Source organism: Lepeophtheirus salmonis, chromosome 6 (assembly GCF_016086655.4).
Source record: "Lepeophtheirus salmonis chromosome 6, UVic_Lsal_1.4, whole genome shotgun sequence".
NCBI lineage: Eukaryota > Metazoa > Arthropoda > Copepoda > Siphonostomatoida > Caligidae > Lepeophtheirus > Lepeophtheirus salmonis.
This window is the reverse complement of record NC_052136.2, coordinates 19,447,687-19,467,396: the sequence shown is the minus strand read 5'-3', so window position 1 is coordinate 19,467,396 and position 19,710 is coordinate 19,447,687. Positions and strand designations below refer to the sequence as shown.

General features: G+C 31.6%; 1 protein-coding gene and 1 long non-coding RNA gene across 2 annotated transcripts; both read right to left on the bottom strand.

Annotated features, from left to right (window-relative positions):
- Positions 1-1,961: 1,961 nt before the first annotated feature.
- On the bottom strand, positions 1,962-19,610 carry Arfrp1 (ADP-ribosylation factor related protein 1). The gene is made up of 3 exons (XM_040714835.2): positions 19,227-19,610; positions 18,949-19,157; positions 1,962-2,826 (listed from the first exon to the last, which is right to left on the bottom strand). The coding sequence occupies exons 1-3, from the start codon at positions 19,448-19,450 to the stop codon at positions 2,639-2,641; spliced, it is 621 nt and encodes a 206-aa protein (XP_040570769.1). The 5' UTR covers positions 19,451-19,610; the 3' UTR covers positions 1,962-2,638.
- LOC139905726 (uncharacterized) lies at positions 4,422-18,942 on the bottom strand. The gene is made up of 2 exons (XR_011780748.1): positions 6,179-18,942; positions 4,422-6,128 (listed from the first exon to the last, which is right to left on the bottom strand). It is a non-coding gene; the product is annotated as an uncharacterized lncRNA (long non-coding RNA).
- Positions 19,611-19,710: the final 100 nt, after the last annotated feature.

Sequence of the window (19,710 nt, the reverse complement as noted above, 5' to 3'; positions counted from 1 at the left end):
ATCGACGAAGAAACTTGCTGGCTCTATAAGCTTTTTCATCGAAGCTACATAGATTCCATAAAAATAACCAAATGTCATTTTGCTCTCTAGAAATATTCAGAAAATAAATTTATCGAAAGATTCTAATTGACATTTCAAAAACTCGGAGTCTGAGTGGCGTGCATCGATTTCGTTCCATTATGTCTACAATCGGTTAATACAAGGTTCTGATTTTATTAATGAAAAAATGGATAAATTCTCTCATTCATGGGCAGTTTTTCAGAGGGTAATTTGGAAAGGGGCGCCAGTCTTTTTATCCTCTTCTACTATCGACATTGTGCGCCAGAATAGTAATAAAAAAATTTCTTTAAAAACCTCATAGAGCCAAAAAAGTTGGAATGTACAGCGTTATCTAAGAATATAATCACGGTTCATGATCTTCACCATAATTCTTTCTTCAATAGTGGAAAATTTTTCTACCTACTGAAAAGAGCTACAATCATCCATCTGACTTTAATTCCTTGGCACTTAAGAATGAATTTTCCGTCCGACTCTGAAGAACAGTTGGATAAATTCTGCCATGTATAATTAAATTGTTTGAACTTATCTAAAACATAGAAGAAGAGGATCAAGAGGTCCATATATAAAATCAGGGATGGAAAGCGATTTATTTAAGCACTTCAAATATCCTCCGGTTGTTTATTTTTAAATACTCCCTCTAAGGACTGCGGCAATATGTTCAACACAGTTATGCATCCACTTGCAATTTGCCTGGCACTTCAGATTTTGAGAAATTTCATCTCACATAACATAGCTGGAATTATAGAAAAATTTATAACGCCTTTAATTTTATTTGGTCTCTCCATAATAATCAAAAGTGATCCTACAAAAACAACATCAATAGAGTTTTCCTTATCAAGCTGTAAAATCATGATTGCAGATAAGTTGGCAGTAATGGATTTTATCAGAGCCGAAGAAATCAGAGCAATTCCGATCGCGGCCGCAGCCCAATATTGTGCCTTCTCCGTAACGATTCCGAGGGCGTATCAGTCTTCATGGAAATATCCTGGTGACATATTACAATACTACCATTGTCAGATAAAAACTTAAAATTCTTGTTCCGTTTAATACACAATTATAAGAAACTTAAAAACTAATCGGGATCTTCAGAATAATGATTGTTTTATCCTTTTATTTAAATACTATGTAACTACTGCTCCTTTTTTAATGAATTTTTAGCTATTTTGAGGCTTAGTTTTGTATGTTTATTTATTGTCAAATTTTATAGAAAGAACGTTTTGTTGAAAATGGATTGATTACTAAGATTAAATACAGCAATTTTTCAAGATGTTTGACTTTAGTTTAGGGAATTAATTTTAAACTAAAATGTTTATTTATATATTTTTTTATATGCAACTTCTCTGAATAAATAAAGTCATAAAAAAATCAAGTCAACGTTTTCTTTATAGTGTGGGAAGGAGCAAAGTCTTGTTCATTTCCAGACTCTCCAGAAAAAGGACTTTTTCAGGTTTAAGAAGCTTGCCATCTCAACATTGTATCATTTGGCGCGGTTTGTAATGAGGGCACACTCCCTTTCCCTCAATTGTGCACTAAATACTGTGTTGATCGATGCCATTTTTTTTAAACTGACTCCAACACTTCTGGTTAGCCGCCGAAATAGCAACCAAGTTCCTACCTAAACATGCGCATCTGTGTCAATCGCTCAAAGTACGTTGTTAAACAAATGCGCACGCTGTACACTACCATCGACAGCTGCCTGAAAATTGGGATTTTATTAATGATATTTCTTGAGCATAAACTTTGAGCTCAAGTATTCCCGACTTTTATTCGTTACTTGCATCAAAAACAACTTTCCAGAAACTCAATACCTTATGTTTTTAACATACAAGTTAATAAGAGTAAAGTAACATTTAAAAAAAGTTATAATTAACTTTTTTTTTAGATAAATAAATACTAGATGCTAATAATAATTTATAACTATATTTGCTATCAATTTGATTTAAGAGACTTATATTGCCCCCCGATACGGCCTTTCAAATAAAATCTGTTAATTTATCATTCTTTTATTTTGACTAAGATTTTTGGCTAATTTAAGTGCAATTTGCAACACACCCAAAGGATTTATCAGAATCATTTGTTGATTGAAATTAACGATAATTCATCAAAAAATACAAATGTAATCCACAATCAATTCTGATAAAATCATTCTAGCTTGCTTTTGTGTTGATAGCCCACAAATCAAAAATATCAAAATATCAAAAATTATCCAATTATTTCCGTGATTAATTGTTACGTTTATTGTAGATAAAATTTAGGTAACAAAAAATTTATATTTTTTTTAATTTAAAAAATCTTTGTGTATTATCTTATAAGACATTGTTATTTCTAAGAAAACAACTATTATTGAATATAAAACATTTAAAGTAAAAAAAAAACGAATAAAAAAAAAAGGCATAATATTTAGAACATGAGGGAACAATTCATAGATTATAATATTAATAATTAAAAAATAACAGGAATTTTAGAAATAATTATTTATAAATTTAAGAAAAAAAAATATCACGCTTAAAAAATGGAATAAAGAACGTTTTCTTTTCATTAAAAACAAACAAAAAACAATTTTCGACTATTGATCTCTTTAGTCTCTTTTTCCATCAGGCGGTCGATCCACCGAGTTTCGTTCAATACATTGAACCAACCATTCAATCCCTTCAGAAATACCATCTCCTGTAAGACCTGACGTAGGTAGCACCATGGTTTCTCGAGATCCTATGGACTCATCGTTCTCATGAAAAATGGGTTTGACCTCTCGAACGCCCATACATTCTAAAAACAAAATAAAGGTATTTATACTAATAAAGCAAAGTTTCTCTGTATATATGTTTGTTTATTTGTCTGGGGAGAACTCATTGTGGAATGTGCACTGAATATCTTATGGGTACGTTCTATAAGTTTGTCCGAATGAATTACTTTCGCTTTCTATCTCAAAATTGGAGACAGCGACAGCGGATAGTTGAAATTCAATTATCACAACATTTTAAAAAATAAACTTTGCAATGCGAAGAATATTTAATTGGAGAAGTATCTCGTCTCAATCCATCTCCATTACTTGAATATGTTTCTACGTAAGATTAGACAATCCTTTGTACTGTATAGTTCTATTTATGTATGTTTATAGTAATTTTCTGTTTCAGGGGTTAATGTATCTGATGAGGTTGAAGTCCCTCCCCATGATACTTATTACGTTCAATATGGTATTATACTCAAATGGGTTTTTGTAGATACAAGAAAAAGAATCAGTGCTTCACTTAATAAGATGTGATATCCTCCGGCCTCAGTCCATGGATCAACTACAAGATCCGTCCCCTGGAATACTTTAAAAATACAAACTCACAACCTCCTTCACATAATGAGACTTTCTTTTAACTTTCATGATCCTCAACAGTGCTAAATGTCCGAATATCTCGAAAAATTCAAGATCCTCTCCTTCTAATCCAATAAACCATTATTTGCTTTGCGAAGATATCTCTTATTATTAAAAGCTTGGGATAATTGAATTTGAGCTATCCCCTGTCGATGTCTCTAATTTTGAGATACACAGATAAACTATGACGTGAGAGCAAACTTATGCAATGTACCCTATCTTAGAACTCCTTAACTACTTCATCCAGAAAAATACATTAACAAAAAAGATGATATTTAAAAATAAAGAAATAAAACTCCGATTAATGCCTGGTACTCCAAAAAGTAGGCTTCTCAAATCCAAATATCAGAAAAATAAAATTACAGCAGTAACGAAAACTCGTGTATTTTTCAGCTGGTCCGTTGTATTTTGTTGTTTTTGTTGAGGTGGGGGGGAATTGGTATCTGAAGAGTTTTTTTTTTTCATTATTATATAATTTCTGAGTAGCAAACATCCTTTCCGAAATAGATTCCAAACCTGATTAAACATGGATTTTTGTCCATAAAAGAGCGTAACACTGAAGATTTTTTGTGGAGTTATAATTGTAAGTCCTTGTTGGACTCAAAGTAGAATTAGGGATTGACATCGATGTAATTCTAGCAAATGTCTTTGTTAATATCCTTTTCTCCTTCCTTCCTTCCTTATCACAGCTGATTGTAGCTGATCTAATGAAACGTCATGAGCATTATTCTTTCCCTCCTCCTAAACATTCTTCAAATTGTCAGGGTTACCATGTTGATTTTCGGTTGATTTTTTTTAACATGCCCATGGATTTTCACCCTTCCTTATTGTCAACATTTTCTTAGATAACAATTTTTATTATATTAAATAATTCGTATAGGAGAAACATGAAGTAAAAAATCGGCATAAAGTAATCTCTTTCTTCCCTTTTTGGGTATCATAGAATTCACGGGAATGAAGATTCTCCATAAGGATTTCCCACTTTTTTAGATATAAATTGTAAGCTTGTGGACACGCAACGAGAATGGAAGGGAAAAGGCAACGGATGAAGAAAGACCGTTAATCATATTACCATGTCTGGTTCAAAGAGTCATTTTGATAGTTTTAATTGTTGATTCCAGTATTTTTGCGTGTTCGTACATATACAGTTATAAATCAATATATTTTAGTGTCATTGATACTACTACTATGCCACGTTGTAAATGCAAGGAATATTTTATGACTATTCATAATAGTTACTTTTTTTAATATTTTAATTATTCACTTTTAATTTATGGCATCATTAGGCCCTATTCTTCGATGAATTATTTGCTCTCATCTGTCTTCTATGTATATATGCCAAATCCCTTTTTCTTTCACAGCAATTTGAATGTCTGTAAACAAATATTATATTCTTGTAAATTTATTTGATATATTTTTTACATTTTCTTCTCATTGCTCCCTTCATTTTATAATTATACTACTAGTTAAAGAGAACTCGAGAAATATTGGATAAATCTCATTTCTACATTTTGATTGAGTAATTCCTTATAAAGGTGAAGTAAAATGAACTCCGTTATTTCAGATCCGGCCCACCAACAATAATTCCATTTGCTTAATAAAACGTATGCAATTCGAAGCTTTGTGATCAAATTTAAATTTGAAAATGTTATTTAAACAACTTAAAGATTTTGAATTCTATGTGCCTTAAATGTATTATTGTTGTAGTGTATTTTAACCATCTTATATTATAATTAACTATAGAGTACTTTGGTTCTGTTTCATGCATTTCAAAAATATATATTCAATGCACATCTAACACTAGCGGGAGCCACATTCATTTCCACCATCTCCATTTGGGTATCACACAATTACGTATCTTTCCCGTTCTTTCATTCTTAGATATCGTTTTCTTCGCCCGTCATTATGGCTAATAAAAAAAGAAAAGTGGAAACCGAGTAGACAACAGAAAGCTAGCAAAAGTATTACAGTTTTGAAAGAGTACAATCTTCAGCCTCACTATGAAGCAAAACATCCATCAACAGTTAAAAGTTTGCTGGAAAGTTACACACCGAGAATAATGAGTTCATGAAATGTGGTTTAGAAACTCAAAGAAACTTCTTCCCGAGAAAGTTTTCTGAAAATGCGTAGGTCACTGTTACAAGTTACAAATAAAAATGATTAAGCGGCCTGCGCTCGTCATTTTTTTCGGATATCAGGCCAACAGTTTAAAAAAAATTGATGACCCCTGTATAGGCAAACACTTGAATAGAGGCAATGAAGGGTACATTAGCCCCTCTGTCAAGGATGATGACCCCCCTGTGCTATCTGGGCTCAGATGGTAAAGTGTTACCACCCATCTTGTTCGAGGGGACCATGTACACCATTATATACAAGAATGCCATCATGAGGAATGTTATACCGGTTCTTGAAGCCACTTACAGGACTAATGGGTACATCTTGACCCAAGATGGTGCTCCAGCTCACACCATCATGGTCATTCAAAAATATCTTGAGTGCCAACTCTTATTTGGGGGGTCTGGTCATAGGATCATCGTCAAACCTGAACTCCTTGGATTTCTCGATCTTGCAAACCGGGGAGACCAAGCCTGTCCACAACACTATTCATTATCTTAAGGCTGATTTCTCCAAGGTGTACATCACCAAGGAGGACAACTACGTCAAGAATTAATGTTCCACCTTCAAGAAAGCATGCGCATACCTACTGAGGGGTAAATGTTTAAAAATAAGATATGAAATAATTATATAAACAACTTGTTATTATTGACATTTAAAGCTGCTTCATCCAGAACAGCATCTTTAGTTGGCGTTGGTGGATACATCAAATTCATTTTTTGATGTCACGATTACATCGTCTTCCTCATCACCATAATACTGTATATACGTACAGTACTTTATACGCATGGAATAATTTTAATATAACCATCATCACCATTTTTATTTTGTTCATTACATGAAAATGACCAGAAAGTTGATGATAAGGATATTATTAAGTTTAATTAAACTTTTTTAACATGTTTCTCGAACTAGTACATGTAGTCAGAGGTCGTAGAAAGAAAGAACATAAAAGTAGAAGAAGAAGGGTGAAGAGATTCAGTCATACATTAGGGTTGTAATTTTTAAACATCTCCTAATTTTAATACCCACCACTAGAGGTGGATAGGACTAGGTTGGGCTACGAGGTGTCGGGTTTCTCATATATACTCATGGGAGCGAAATATATTTAAAACCTGAGAATGTAATTACTCATTGATTATGTAAAATATGACACAACAGGAGCTTCCGCATGATTATAATTAGGGAGAGGGGGCTTGCTTTTTTTAAAGTTAAATTTTCTTGCTCCGCTACATAATTTGGTGGAATTACCTTTTTTTCTTAGAAAAGAAATCCTTGAAAAACTTTTTTACTACTCATTTATCTTTCAATTTTTTCTTCCAAACGAAAGAATATTCAAGTACAAAAGAGAAATTTCTTCATTTTTGGGTTAAATCGAAAATGACGTAATCTATTAGTGGTAAATGAATTATTTGATTTATATAGATATTATATATAAATGTCAGGCTGGAAGGTTTGGGCTACGGGCTTTTCGGGGTTAAAAAAATAAGGTTCGGACAAAGTGCTTTCGGGCTTGGGCCTAGGCCGAATCCACCTCTACCCACAACTATAACTTAACCCATAGAAACTTATAGAAAATTGATTATAAAAAAAAAGTAGAAACATCAACAACTGACAACAAAATACATTGTACACTTGTATATATTTCTCAAAAAAATTCAAAAATCCACAGCTATTCACAGAAAAAAAATGGAAAAAAGTTTCAAAAATTAAATTTCTAATACAAAATTTCTTGAAAAAAATATATTCAAATATTAAATTTTTTCGAGAAAAATTTCAAAAATACATAGTCATTCACCGAAAATTAAATTCTTTAACAATAAATTGGAAATATTACATTTTCTAGAAAAAAACAAAAATTCCTTAATTTGGGGGGGGCATTTTTTTTATAACTTAGGAAAGTAATAAATAGGTAGTTGAACAACAGTAATAAATAAGAATGGGAATCGCAAATTATACATTATTTTGCGGATACCGATCCAGATTCTAGAAAGAACACCCAATTCTGCAATTTATCATTCCAATTAATCGTCGTCCTATCACTAGTTTGTATTCCACAAATTGCCACAAAATCGTTAAGTCCGTATGTTTTTACTCAGAATAATTAATATTGATCCTTATAAAAGATCGATATAATATGTAACAATGTATACCAAAATGGAAAAAGACCATTTTGGATAATGGTTTTCCTAGGGAAGGGGGTGGGGGGATCGAGAGAAAAAATAGAAATAAATGCGTAATATCGACTTAAACTTTACCTTCAGTATATGTAAAATATACATACATTTATATTCATTCACGTAGGCCTGTAAAAATCATCAATGCAAATCCGTTTTTTTATATAAAATGTCCTACGAAACATTGAAAGGATAAAAAAATTATTTGTTAAGAAAATAAAAAAAAATTAAAGGAAAAAGTAGTTGAAAAATGCACGGAAAAACGATTTTTTTCCACTAAAAATTTCCATAAAAGTAATTGAAGATGAGATATGCAGAAGATAGTTCAAGGAAATTATTGATCTCTCGAGTACTTTATAGAAGTCTCTTTATCATTCCAAACTTCTACATGTTTAAAAAAAAAACAGAAAATGTGTTTGTATTTTTACTTTTTTGGAGGTGTATGAATACTTTTGAAACAAGCAATAACAGTTTTCAAGTCATGAAAAATATTTATCATGGGAAGTTGATATTTTTATATAATGAATAGTAATTATTACCAAAAAAATTACTAAAAAGAAAATTAAAAACAATTGTTAAAGATTTCCGATATAAATATGGCAAATATTGAAAGGGTAATAATACTTTTAGGCTCAACTGTATGTCGTACGCTATTCGGAAACGTCAGAGAGGAAGAAAAGCTCTGTCTAAAAGGCCAAAAATCTCGACTACACCTTTTGGGTGCTTGTCGAGGGGAGGGCCTGCAGTGTCCCTTATCCAAACACCGATGCCCTCAAAGCCACTGTCGGTCCCAACAGGGACGTCATGACAGAGGACTGCATCTGCAGCGGGTTCCATGCCTTCTGCATCCGTTTGGAACCATCATTGCCACTAAGGCAGCTACATTAATGCTTAAGAGAGCTCAGACATACATCTATTTATAGTATTTTTTCTTAAAATTCTATTGTTAATAAAGAAATTATATCTTTTTGAAGTAAAAAATCAAAATGCTCAGATTTTAATGAACCCCTCGGTATATATGCTTGCAGCACAAAACCTGAGTTGATGTCCGAGATCCGGGTGGATAAGACTGTCATCAAGACGTGCTCCCGTTCTCAAGGTCAAATTGAGGTCGTAATTAAAGAGAGAATATTGAGTAATAATTGAAAAAAGGGATTCAGCTTTTATTTAAAATTGTTTTTTATAAAATCATATGGTTAGTTTAAGAAAAAATCTATTATAAAAAAGAATCGTGTTGGTTGTGTAATTGAAGTTGCGCCCTGTACGTCCATTAGTTAGTATCATACGTTCACCCCATCGTTCATTATTTTCTTCGTTTATATATTCTTCAATTCTAGCTAGAAGTGAAGAAAATAAAAGGATAGATAGGACTGAAGGGCAGAATAATCGTTCCTTAGGACCGTTGAATCGTAAAAAAGATGGGACAGACAAAAAAAAAAGACTGACGGGGGAGCTAGGAAGACTGATTAGGAAATCAGTCCTATGACTCGAGACAAACACTACTGAGCCAGCTTTGGGTTATATAATGGGTATGATTATACTGTATTTTATGTACACTTTATCCCTTCCCCCCTTTCATTCTCTAACACATACACTCTTTGGGGAAAACAAGTTTAACTTTCCTTATTAATTATCCGATTTCAATTAATTAATTATACTCCCTTGTCTTTCCCACTCAGTCACCTGAGAGGGAGGATAGGAGAGAGAAAGAGAAGAGGGGGGAAAGGAGAGGGAAAAAAAGGAAAAACATTTCGAAGTGTTACATATTATCTGGGTTACCTACATTTCCCTTCATTTTGGTGAGCGTTTATAGAGTATTTTTCACGTGACGTCAGGATTGTTGTTGTCGCCCCTCGTTACAATCAAATCTTGTAGGAATAAAAGACCATTTTTCATTATGAATGATTAAGGTAAAGGGTGAACCATGTACTGTGTATTAGAATATCAAAATGGGATCGGTCCGATAAATAAAAGGACTTAAGACTTATCATGCATAAAAAAAATGGACCCTCTAGTTGTATTATGAGGATGGTTTGAAAAGTTTCCGACCTCAAGTTGAAGATTACAGCAATTTTAAATAAAGCTAGTCACACCTAAAGACTATAACTTATAATGAAAGAGGCATCATGTATATCAATCAAGAATGTTTTCTTCTTATCTCTAATTCTTATTAGTTTAAAATTTTTGAGACAGGGTTATGTATTTTTCTTTATAATAAACCAGAAATATAAACTATTAAATAAAAGATAGTTCATAGCATCTGAATTATAATTATGCTCTAAAAAATTATAAGTTATTATACGACAAAAATAAATAACAATAATAATCTACGAAGGGTATTCATATTCTATTGCAGTTAAACAACACCTAAATGCACATTGCTAAAGCCATCTAATAAAAAAATTATGGATATATATATACTGAAACTATTATAATAGGCCCGGATCTACATTAAAAATTAAGTATACCTTCTTAAAACTGACATCTTAGGAGGAAACCGTGTTTTTTTTTTTGTTCTTTTTTGTAGACAAATAAATTACTACTATTTTGCTTTATAAAAAGTTGAACGAATGAACGGAAAGAACTTAAAAAATGAGTGCCTCAACGAAATTTTTTTTTAGAAATGAACGGATGAACGGAAAAAGTGTGAACGTGACTGTCCATGTCTCATTACTTTTTTATCGTTTATACTCATGACGGATGCAATTTTTTATTTCCTTTACAGAATTCACCGTGTTAATTCAGTTAAATGTGTGAATTTATTAATGTTGCATAGTTAGTTATATAGAGTAATACTCAACTATACTGGACGCCCCTAACAGACAAAAAGTAGTCGAGTATAATATGGATACCGTGGTATTCGTTTCGTCACTGGTTTATAGCTTAGCTTCGCCTTAATGTAGGTATTCTCAACCAGTGTGCACTAGTGCACCATCAATTTTGTGGTGAAGCAGTGGTACTAGATTATTTTGGGAAAATTATTTAGCAAAGTGAACAGGTAAAATCTGGATGGGCAATTTGACGTGTATTCACTCCTAAGTGAAACTTTGAAAGCCACTCCTCATGTTAACATATCCAGTATCATAGCCCATCATTTGACTTAGTTGTAAGGAAATTTTACAGACTACATCGCAGAAGATGCAAAAGATGGAAATATTTGGATTTTGGACCCTTACTTTGTGGATTCTTATTCAGATGCCATAGTTCTCTCAACTGTTTTAGAAAATGAAAGAACTAACAGCAGAAAACATCCTATAGCATCGGCTTACAAAAGTACACCTTGCTTCATTATGGATACATGTTCTTAGTCAATATTCCTCTCTTTCAAAGCGGACAATCATTTAAGATCCTTTCACCCAACACCTATTTATATGAGCCAGGTTTCCTATTTTGACTCTCACAAAATCAAAGGCAAGGAACAAACTGGAAGCAACTTTGTATGCTACTCACCCACTTCATCACAGCATGCTCTCATTATTTTTCCGGAAGCGAGCCCAAGTGTCTCCCTGAAGGTAAACAGAATATGTATTTTGATAATTACAGCTGACAGCGGCATGACACATAAATACAGCCCAGTTCATTATTTTTTTTATAAACATGTTAGGTATTTTAATCAATTTTTGGGAAAGATGTGCGTTCAGTTGCAAAAGGTAAAAACCCCTGCCTTAATTTATTTACTAGTTTACATAATGAAAGAAGATATTTATTTCTACAAGTATATGCATTTCAAGGATGGAGTTCAGCCTTCAATAAAAAATGGAATAGATGATCACTTTCTTGTAATTGGAAGAAGAAAATGCTTGAGAAAGGTTGTCAATTGCAGTATCCATGTGGAAGGACAAAAAAACTATTTCGCTACAAACGCATTGCATAAAGTTTTTTTTTAAATTTTTTTTTGTAAAAAGAAAGAGGGAGAGAAAAATAGCAAATACAAGAAAGATAACAAAAAATATATATATATATATACTTTTAATCTCAAGCACTCAAATACACTTGCAACCTTCCTTCTATGTAAAAAAAAAATTTAAAGTTAAGAAAAACTTATTCACAACCACAAAGTCTACTCTTTTTTCTTTCTTTTTTTAATTAGTCAATAGTATTTTTCCCATCATAAAAAAAGGTAATTAGAGAGACCAAATGAATTGTTTTGAGATATTTTATGTATATTTTTGAACAAGGATTTATGAGTAGAAAGTTGTTCCAATACTTACAAAAAAATACACTTATCATGAGTTGTTTTTTTATATATTATGCCAATGGGGCATGGGCGTTGTTTACAAAACAATGGCCATCTTGCGGTAAAAAAATTAAAATTCCTTTAGTTATAATAATATTTCGATCTAGGAAAGTTCGCCTACGGAAAATTTGAATAGGGAAAGTTTGTACTGGGATTACTTGCATTAGGAAAATTCGTATAGGATAAAGCTCACCCGGCGGAAGACTCGCCTTCTTTTATTTAATGTAAATAATAATCCCACAAATGTAATTTAATGAATGACTAATGTGTTCGAACCAAAGACAAAATAAGTAATATTAATAATTATATGATTAAAGAAAAATAAACAAACACGACAGTAATTCGAATGGAAGAAGTGCTATTCACTTAATAGTAAATTATCAATAGAGATGATGGATTATTCATATTGGAAAAGGCTCATAGTGGGACGAACAAGCATAACATCAGATTAGGGAAATTAAGTGATTTCCTCTTCGTAATGAGCCAGGATCTATCAGTAGAAGAGGTGGTTGGATATGGTGAGCCAAAGCACTGAGAGGATTCGAGGAGGCACTCAAAGTTTCATATCCAGAACTGGAATTTCATACCTCTCATGGATCTCAATGGGATCTTGAATGGGCCTTGGCGCCGTGGCGTACGATGACAGCAAGATGCCTCCCTAGTCCTTAAACACCAACAAGAAGGGCAACATGGACGTCTACTACAAGGTCCTCAGGTGCCATGTCTTCCCATGGTTGAAGAGCATGTTACCCGGAAAAACTATGTGTTTACCCAAGAAGGTGCAGCATTTCTGCAAAGAGAACATGGCTGCCTTCTGGACGGCAGACTTCTTGTTTTCATCCTCAACTGACGTGAACCCCCAGGACTTCGCTGTTTGGTGTGTTTTGGAGGGCAAGACGGTCAAAACTTCTCAGCCAATGTCGATGCCCTGAAGGATGTGATCACAACTTGTCCTCAGACTTCATAAAGGCAACTGTGCTTCTGTTCGTCTCCATATTGAAACCATCATACAAAATGGAGGGGGAAATATCAAATAAAAATTGTAGAAAATTGTAGAAAATTTGCCTCAAAAGTTTGCCATAAAAATTGCATAAAATAATAATATGGAGAAGTGAAAAGGGCTTTCAATATTTTCTAATTTTTGAGTCCTCATCCTGTTAATATATGTACCCCCTCCCTTTTTTTTTTCTTTTTTAATATGACGAGCTGATCAATAGCTACACACACTTGTTTTCTAAAGCTCATCTAAAGTTATATTCACTGTACTTTATAATTAATGCATATGCATTCCCCGTTTCTTTGCTGAGCTATAACTACACACACTCTCTGTAAAAATGATCCTTCTTATCAAACAAACTTTGCTTTAGTAACTTAATACATTAATAAATTTAATTTTTCTAAATTCAAATTTCTAAGTCGTTTTATGGGCGCAAGTTATATAAATTAATAATGAATACGATTTTAATTTATTTATGTTGCACCCCCAAACTAAATACTACCACACCACATATGTGGAGCTTATTTTTTCAATTTGAGAAATGTTGAGCTCTGAGTGCAAAGACTGCCATAACTTGGTTTTTTTGCTATATGTCCATCTATCTGATCGTAAAAGAAATGATATCCATATTTACAATTTATGAGTCCCAAATTAGTAGCAATGGTGAATTTATTACTTGAAGTAGATAGAGCTGGTTAAGCATTTCAAGATTAGCTCTACAAATGCATTAAAACAATCGTTGTTACGAATAATGGATCGACAAACGTCATCAAAAATTTGAACTAAAAAGCAATTCTCAGAAATGTTATCTCAGTCTAAAATAAAATAAGGTTCAATTACTTTATTTATTGTTCAAAATTTGAATATGAAGATTTTTTGTATCACTTAAAGGCCAGAAAAAGATCAATGTCTTCACAATGAGTATTTCTTAATACCTCAACTACGATTTATTAAATGGATTTAGCTTATAAAGTATCTTTATTAAAAAAAAAGGTCAGTAAAAAGGTATAAAAAAGGTAAAATTTATCCTAACATAACCTGTTCTATCTACTTCAAGTAATAAATTCACCATTTCTAATAATTTGGGACACATAAATTGTAAATATAGATATCATTTATTTTACGATCAGACAGATGGACATATTGTCAAAAAAATGCAATTTATGGCAGTCTTTGCAATTTTTGCCCAACTAGTACGAACCGCTAGTAAAAAAATAATTGAATATTTTCAATTGCAAATTGATTAAACTAAATTTCTTGATTTATAAGGTTTGTTGTATCACGAAGGGCTTATTTGATATTCAGGTCAAAACACTTTTTTTGACAAAAATCATATAATTTCAAAACTTTAGAGCCATTGAGCTACCTCTAAATATTTTTCAAACCCGTTCAAAATTTATATACGATGTCTTTAGCCTAAAAGAAAAAATTTAAAACTCTCAAAGCTCATCATTTCTCAAATTAAAAAAATAAGCTCCGCCCAACACACCACCTTAGGCATAATATACCATTTCTAGTTTACTCACGTCCCATTGGGTAGAGCACATATTATTTTGATTATGTTGGTCCTTCAAATCGGTAAAAATCATATGCAAGGCTGCCAAAAACTACCAAACATTGTTAAGGCAGAAGTCACGGCCTCGGTGACTAGATTTGTAAAAAAGTAAAAACAACAAAGTATGAACTTTTAATTTAAACAAAAAGTCTAATTTTTTATTAAAACAAAAAGTGTCCATTTTTTTAGTAAAACAAGAAGAAATAATTTCTCTTGAAAAAAAAAATCCGACCTAGTCAATCCCCTAAGAACAATCCTAGTCACATCCCATTAAATACTTTGCATTTTATCTTTGTTTCAGGAATTGTTTGTTGAAAAAATGACCCTGGTCTGAGTATCAGCCTCCTAAAAAATCATATATCGGCTCAAATTTATATAAAAAGTAATTGTTACATTATGTCGAATCTTATTAAACCGAAAGCTGCAAAACTTGTCAGCTTAAGTACATTTCTTAGCTACTTGGTATATTTTTTTACTTAGCAAGATTACATTTTTTTATTATAATGAAATTTGCATAGCTAACAGAATTTACCTTGCTAATACAATGAAAAATGTGAATTCATGGAGGCTACATAGTTATTTATGGAGTAATATTCAACGCTTCTAAAAAGGTGTTACATCATTAACATAAAAATTTAAAATGTATTTTGTCATAGGCTATCGATTTTCAACTTATTTTCCCCTTATCAGTGTTCTGAACATAGATTGATTGAATAAGAATTACCTCTTCTTCCACTTTATGAGACATTTATTTTCATAATCCTCGAAAGTGCTAATTTCCGAGTATCTCGAAAAAGTCCCTCTCTTCCTACTCCAATAATATATTCCATATAATTGGATATAGGATTTCTGTAAGAGTGTGAGGAGAAGGCGGTATTACTGAATTAAGACCATTGTTAATATCAGCTGCCTCTTATATCATTTTTTTAGGGGGGGGGGTGAATTAATTACTACTATAAACGGGGAGAATATTGTAATTATATCTAAGTTCTTATATATTTATTCTATTATACATTTTTAAATCAATTGACACCAAAGATAGGCAAGAATCCTTCTTTTAGAGGGAGATGTTAACACACACACGACTGATTAAATAATTAACGAAAAAAAGAAGAAAGAGCACACGCATCAACTGACTTTCCTTCTCAAATCTCTAAATTTTCTTTTTTCTTTACAGACATCTCATATTTACTTATAATATAATTTGCTTATTGATAAAATGGTTTGGGTAGTTGAATTTCAGCTATCTGCTCTTGCTGTCTCCAATTTCGATATAGAAAGAGAAAATATGGGAAGCGGGCAAGCTAATATAATGCAAGCGATTTTTTTGGGGGGGAGCATTTTGTACTTATTTTTGTTTTAAAAGGCCTGTCAACTCTGAAAATTGAATAAGGGGCATATGTATTTAAACTACGTGGCTCTTCTTCACTTAATACTACTCATCTTCCCATATGGACTGACATGGATTGTTCCTCTCAATGTAATTATAACAAGGTTAGTCAGCAACGATTTTCAGTTATCACTAACGGATATAATGGATGACATCATTGGACTCCAAATATAAGAAAATAACGATGGAGAATAACCTAAATATAGCGTGTATAAATGAGGAATCAATAGAAGAAATAAATTTGAATTACTCCATTTTATACTTTGTATGTATTACATTTAGTCAAACAAATGTACCCAATGACGTCATTAGAAAGAGTTTATTAATAAATCTGCAGTATTTGTCCCACGAATTTATTGTAGCCTAACCTTACTCTAATAGTATTGGTTCCCTTCCAAAAAATAAGAGGTCGTATGGGTGTATATGACTCCTAAACAGTAACTTTTGATCAGCTCTCTTATAAAAAAATATTCACAAAACTAGATAAGATGAAGTTAATTCAATTTATGACCATGAAAAATTTGTGAGCATTCTAAATATATCCGTAATCTACTCAAACTAACAGGCACGTTTCACATCTTTGTTTTAAGGCTTTATTCTACAAATAGATAATATCAAATACAGGCAACGATTCGAAACAATTGACTCTTAAAAATTTCAATCATGTGCTACATACTCTATTAAAAAAAAAAAAAAAAAAAAGAGTAGATTTAATAGAGGATTTATATCCCTGAGAAGTCAGGGATATCTATAAGGAGAATAAAAAAATAAAATAGTTTCCTTTATACATTAGCATTTTTTTAGGTTGATAAAGTTGTTGATAGCAAATACATATAAAAATAGGCTCAAAAGATGTACATTGTCTGAGTAAACTATTGTATATGAAGTAAGGATGTATGTAGTGTTGGTTTTAAGATAATTTAATCCGTTAACAAGATTTTGAGAGAGAAAATATATATCTAAAGGGAAATTTGTTAATCTAGTTGCTTTGGTAGTAGTTATCCCTAGAGTTGAGTAGTTTGTAATGAAAAAAAGAACGCGAAGAGAAAGCGAGATCGAAAAATATGGTACACTTGAACCATAGATATCTCTAGCTATCTGGACTACATGCAGATGATTAAAAATGCGCCCGACTCAAAGACACGGCTTATTTTTTAAATTAATTTCATTGTTTTCAGTAGTCAAATATACTATTGTCTATTCTTAAAGCTTATGGATTCCGATCGTCACTGTTAAGTTTAAGGTGATGGGATGGAAGTGATGTACCCTTCTCATCGAATAAAACTATTGATATTTGAACAAAAAAGTATTAGTATATGGTAAAAATTCCTATGAAATAACTAGGTTTTTACAATTAATTTTGTTTTGGATCGATTAGAGATGACAAAAGTAGGATAACTAATAGAGAAAAATAAATAATCCTTGCAAATGTAGTAAATAGCTTATTTTTTATATATAAATATCAAATTATAATAATATAATTTAATATTTTTATCATATAATCAGATCGGATGTATAATAAAGCTAGATTTTTGATGACCAAAACAGATTTAAATCCTTTTTTATTTTTATCAGTCCCATTTTAAATCCAAATACAATTAATGTAGTTGACCATTTGCATTAATCTTAATGGAAAAGGGGTTTTTATTTTTATAATATTTATGTTCTATACTCCTAAAACCGTGGGGTCCGCAGGATTATATATAAATATAATTCTTTTTTTGCAGGTTAGGGGGACTTTGTTTCTGGATTTTTTCTGAAAAAAATTTAAAATTCATAGCTATTTAGAAAAAATTCATTTAAAATCTACAGCTGTTCTGAGAAAATTTAAAAAAAAAAATCAAATATTAAATTTAAAAATCCATAACTGTTCAAAGAAAATTAATTTTTTTGGAAAAAACATTGAAAAAGGAAATTTCAAATATTAAATTTTTTGAAAAAATATCAAAAATACAGAGTTATTTAAAAAAAATTCAAAACTGAAATTTCAAATATTAAATTTTCTCGAAAAAAAAAACAAAAATTAACATTTTTGCTCTGCTGCATAATTTCCCCGAATGTCCTTTTTTTTTTAATAAAGGAAATTTTTCAAAAAAAAAATTACCAATTTTCGCGTAAAATTTTTTCATACTGACCATAAAATTCTAGTAAAAAGCAAATGCTCCTTAGTTTTGTAGGGAGTGCTACAGTACCTCCAGCCAACCCCCTGCTGACGCCCCTGTAAAATGACCGGCATCTACAATGCTGAAGTCAAGTAAAAACATTATTATTAAACAGCTTCTTATAATAATAGAAAATATTTTATAAAAATCCTTTGCAATCATAATTAACACGACTTTTAATTAGACACGTAACTAAAAATGAACTTCAACTCCTAAAAGAATGGCAAACTATACATATATTTACAAATGGTATTGTATTTTACATAATCAGAACGTACGTTCATAAGTAAAATTATTTACGTTTGATATAATAGTTTAAATAGTTGTTAACCCTTATGTTGACTCGCAAATATGATGGCTATGATTAAAAAATTGTAGAATAATGCATATCTAAGGCCCCTTAAATTATTAAAAAACAATTTAACAATATTTTACTGATATATCAAATACTAAAGAATATATAAAATGCATACAATTTTTTACTCGGCGTCATATGAGAGACGGTACAAGGGCTTAAAAATCCCCTTTTTTTAAACTCAAATCACCTGAGAGGCCAGTGTCATATTTTTTTTTTATTTATTAAAAGACGTAAATTGGCCCCATTATGGCCTTTCAAATAAAATTTATCAATTTCTCATTCCTTTATTGTGATGATTAATTTTGGCTACTTAAAGTGTGATTTGAGGCACTTCCAAAGTACTAAACAGAATAAGTTATTGATATAAATTGACGATAATTTGTCGAAGAATACAATTGTACTTCACCCAACTTTGAACAAACTTATTCTAACTTGCTTTTTTTGAGGGGCCACATATACAAATAAGAACATTTATTTAAAAATTCATAAAATTAAGTAAATATTCTAATATAGGCTCAGTTTTATTGACCTACCGGGAAGGTCTTGTTTATTTGCAAGTACCAGTAATGGAACTCCTTTCAAATTTTCATTAGAAATCATACTATCAAAGGAAACTTTGGACTCAGAAATTCTCTCTCGATCATTGGAATCTATCGTATAAATGATTGCATGGCATTCAGCGTAGTATTTGTCCCAGAGGGACTGAAGCTCACTCTGACCTCCTAAATCCCAAAAATTCAATCTGCAATGTAAATAAAATATGTTATAACAGTAATTACAATTATATTTTATCGAGAAGGGAATTTGTTACCTAACGCTGTTCACTTCAATTCTTCCAATGTTGAGACCCACAGTGGTCGTTATTTTAGCTGGATTTATTTTGAAGACGGATTTCTTCTTGCGATCCAGAGAGAATTTGGCCTTAGCAGACTCCAAAAACGTTGTTTTCCCCGCGTTGTCTAGCCCCAGAATCAATACATAATACTCATCCTTCTCAGTGAGATATTTATAAGCTCCATTAATGAGGGAGTACATATCCAGGATTCTCCTCTTTATGCCTTAATCAACGGCAAAGAAACAAACACATCAGATATGGGTGATAACTTTCGATCTAGCTGTCCAAAAGGCATGAAGTTTAATCAGAGACGTCAAAAAATAATATCTAATAATTAAAAAATAGAATGACAACAGCAACATGAGAATTAAAGTCACGTGATTTATTTCTCATTCGATATCCATTTCTTGAAATCCCATTGGTTCACTTTACTAGCTGCCTCACTAACGTTTCTCTCCGT

Excerpts from the sequence above, each read along its gene's own strand:
- Arfrp1 (XM_040714835.2), bottom strand. The coding sequence starts at position 19,450 with ATGTACTCCCTCATTAATGGAGCTTATAAATATCTCACTGAGAAGGAT. Across the intron at positions 19,158-19,226 it reads ATTGAAGTGAACAGCGTTAG|ATTGAATTTTTGGGATTTAG; the intron begins GTAACAAATTCC and ends TTTACATTGCAG. Across the intron at positions 2,827-18,948 it reads AAATAAACAAGACCTTCCCG|AATGTATGGGCGTTCGAGAG; the intron begins GTAGGTCAATAA and ends TTTTGTTTTTAG.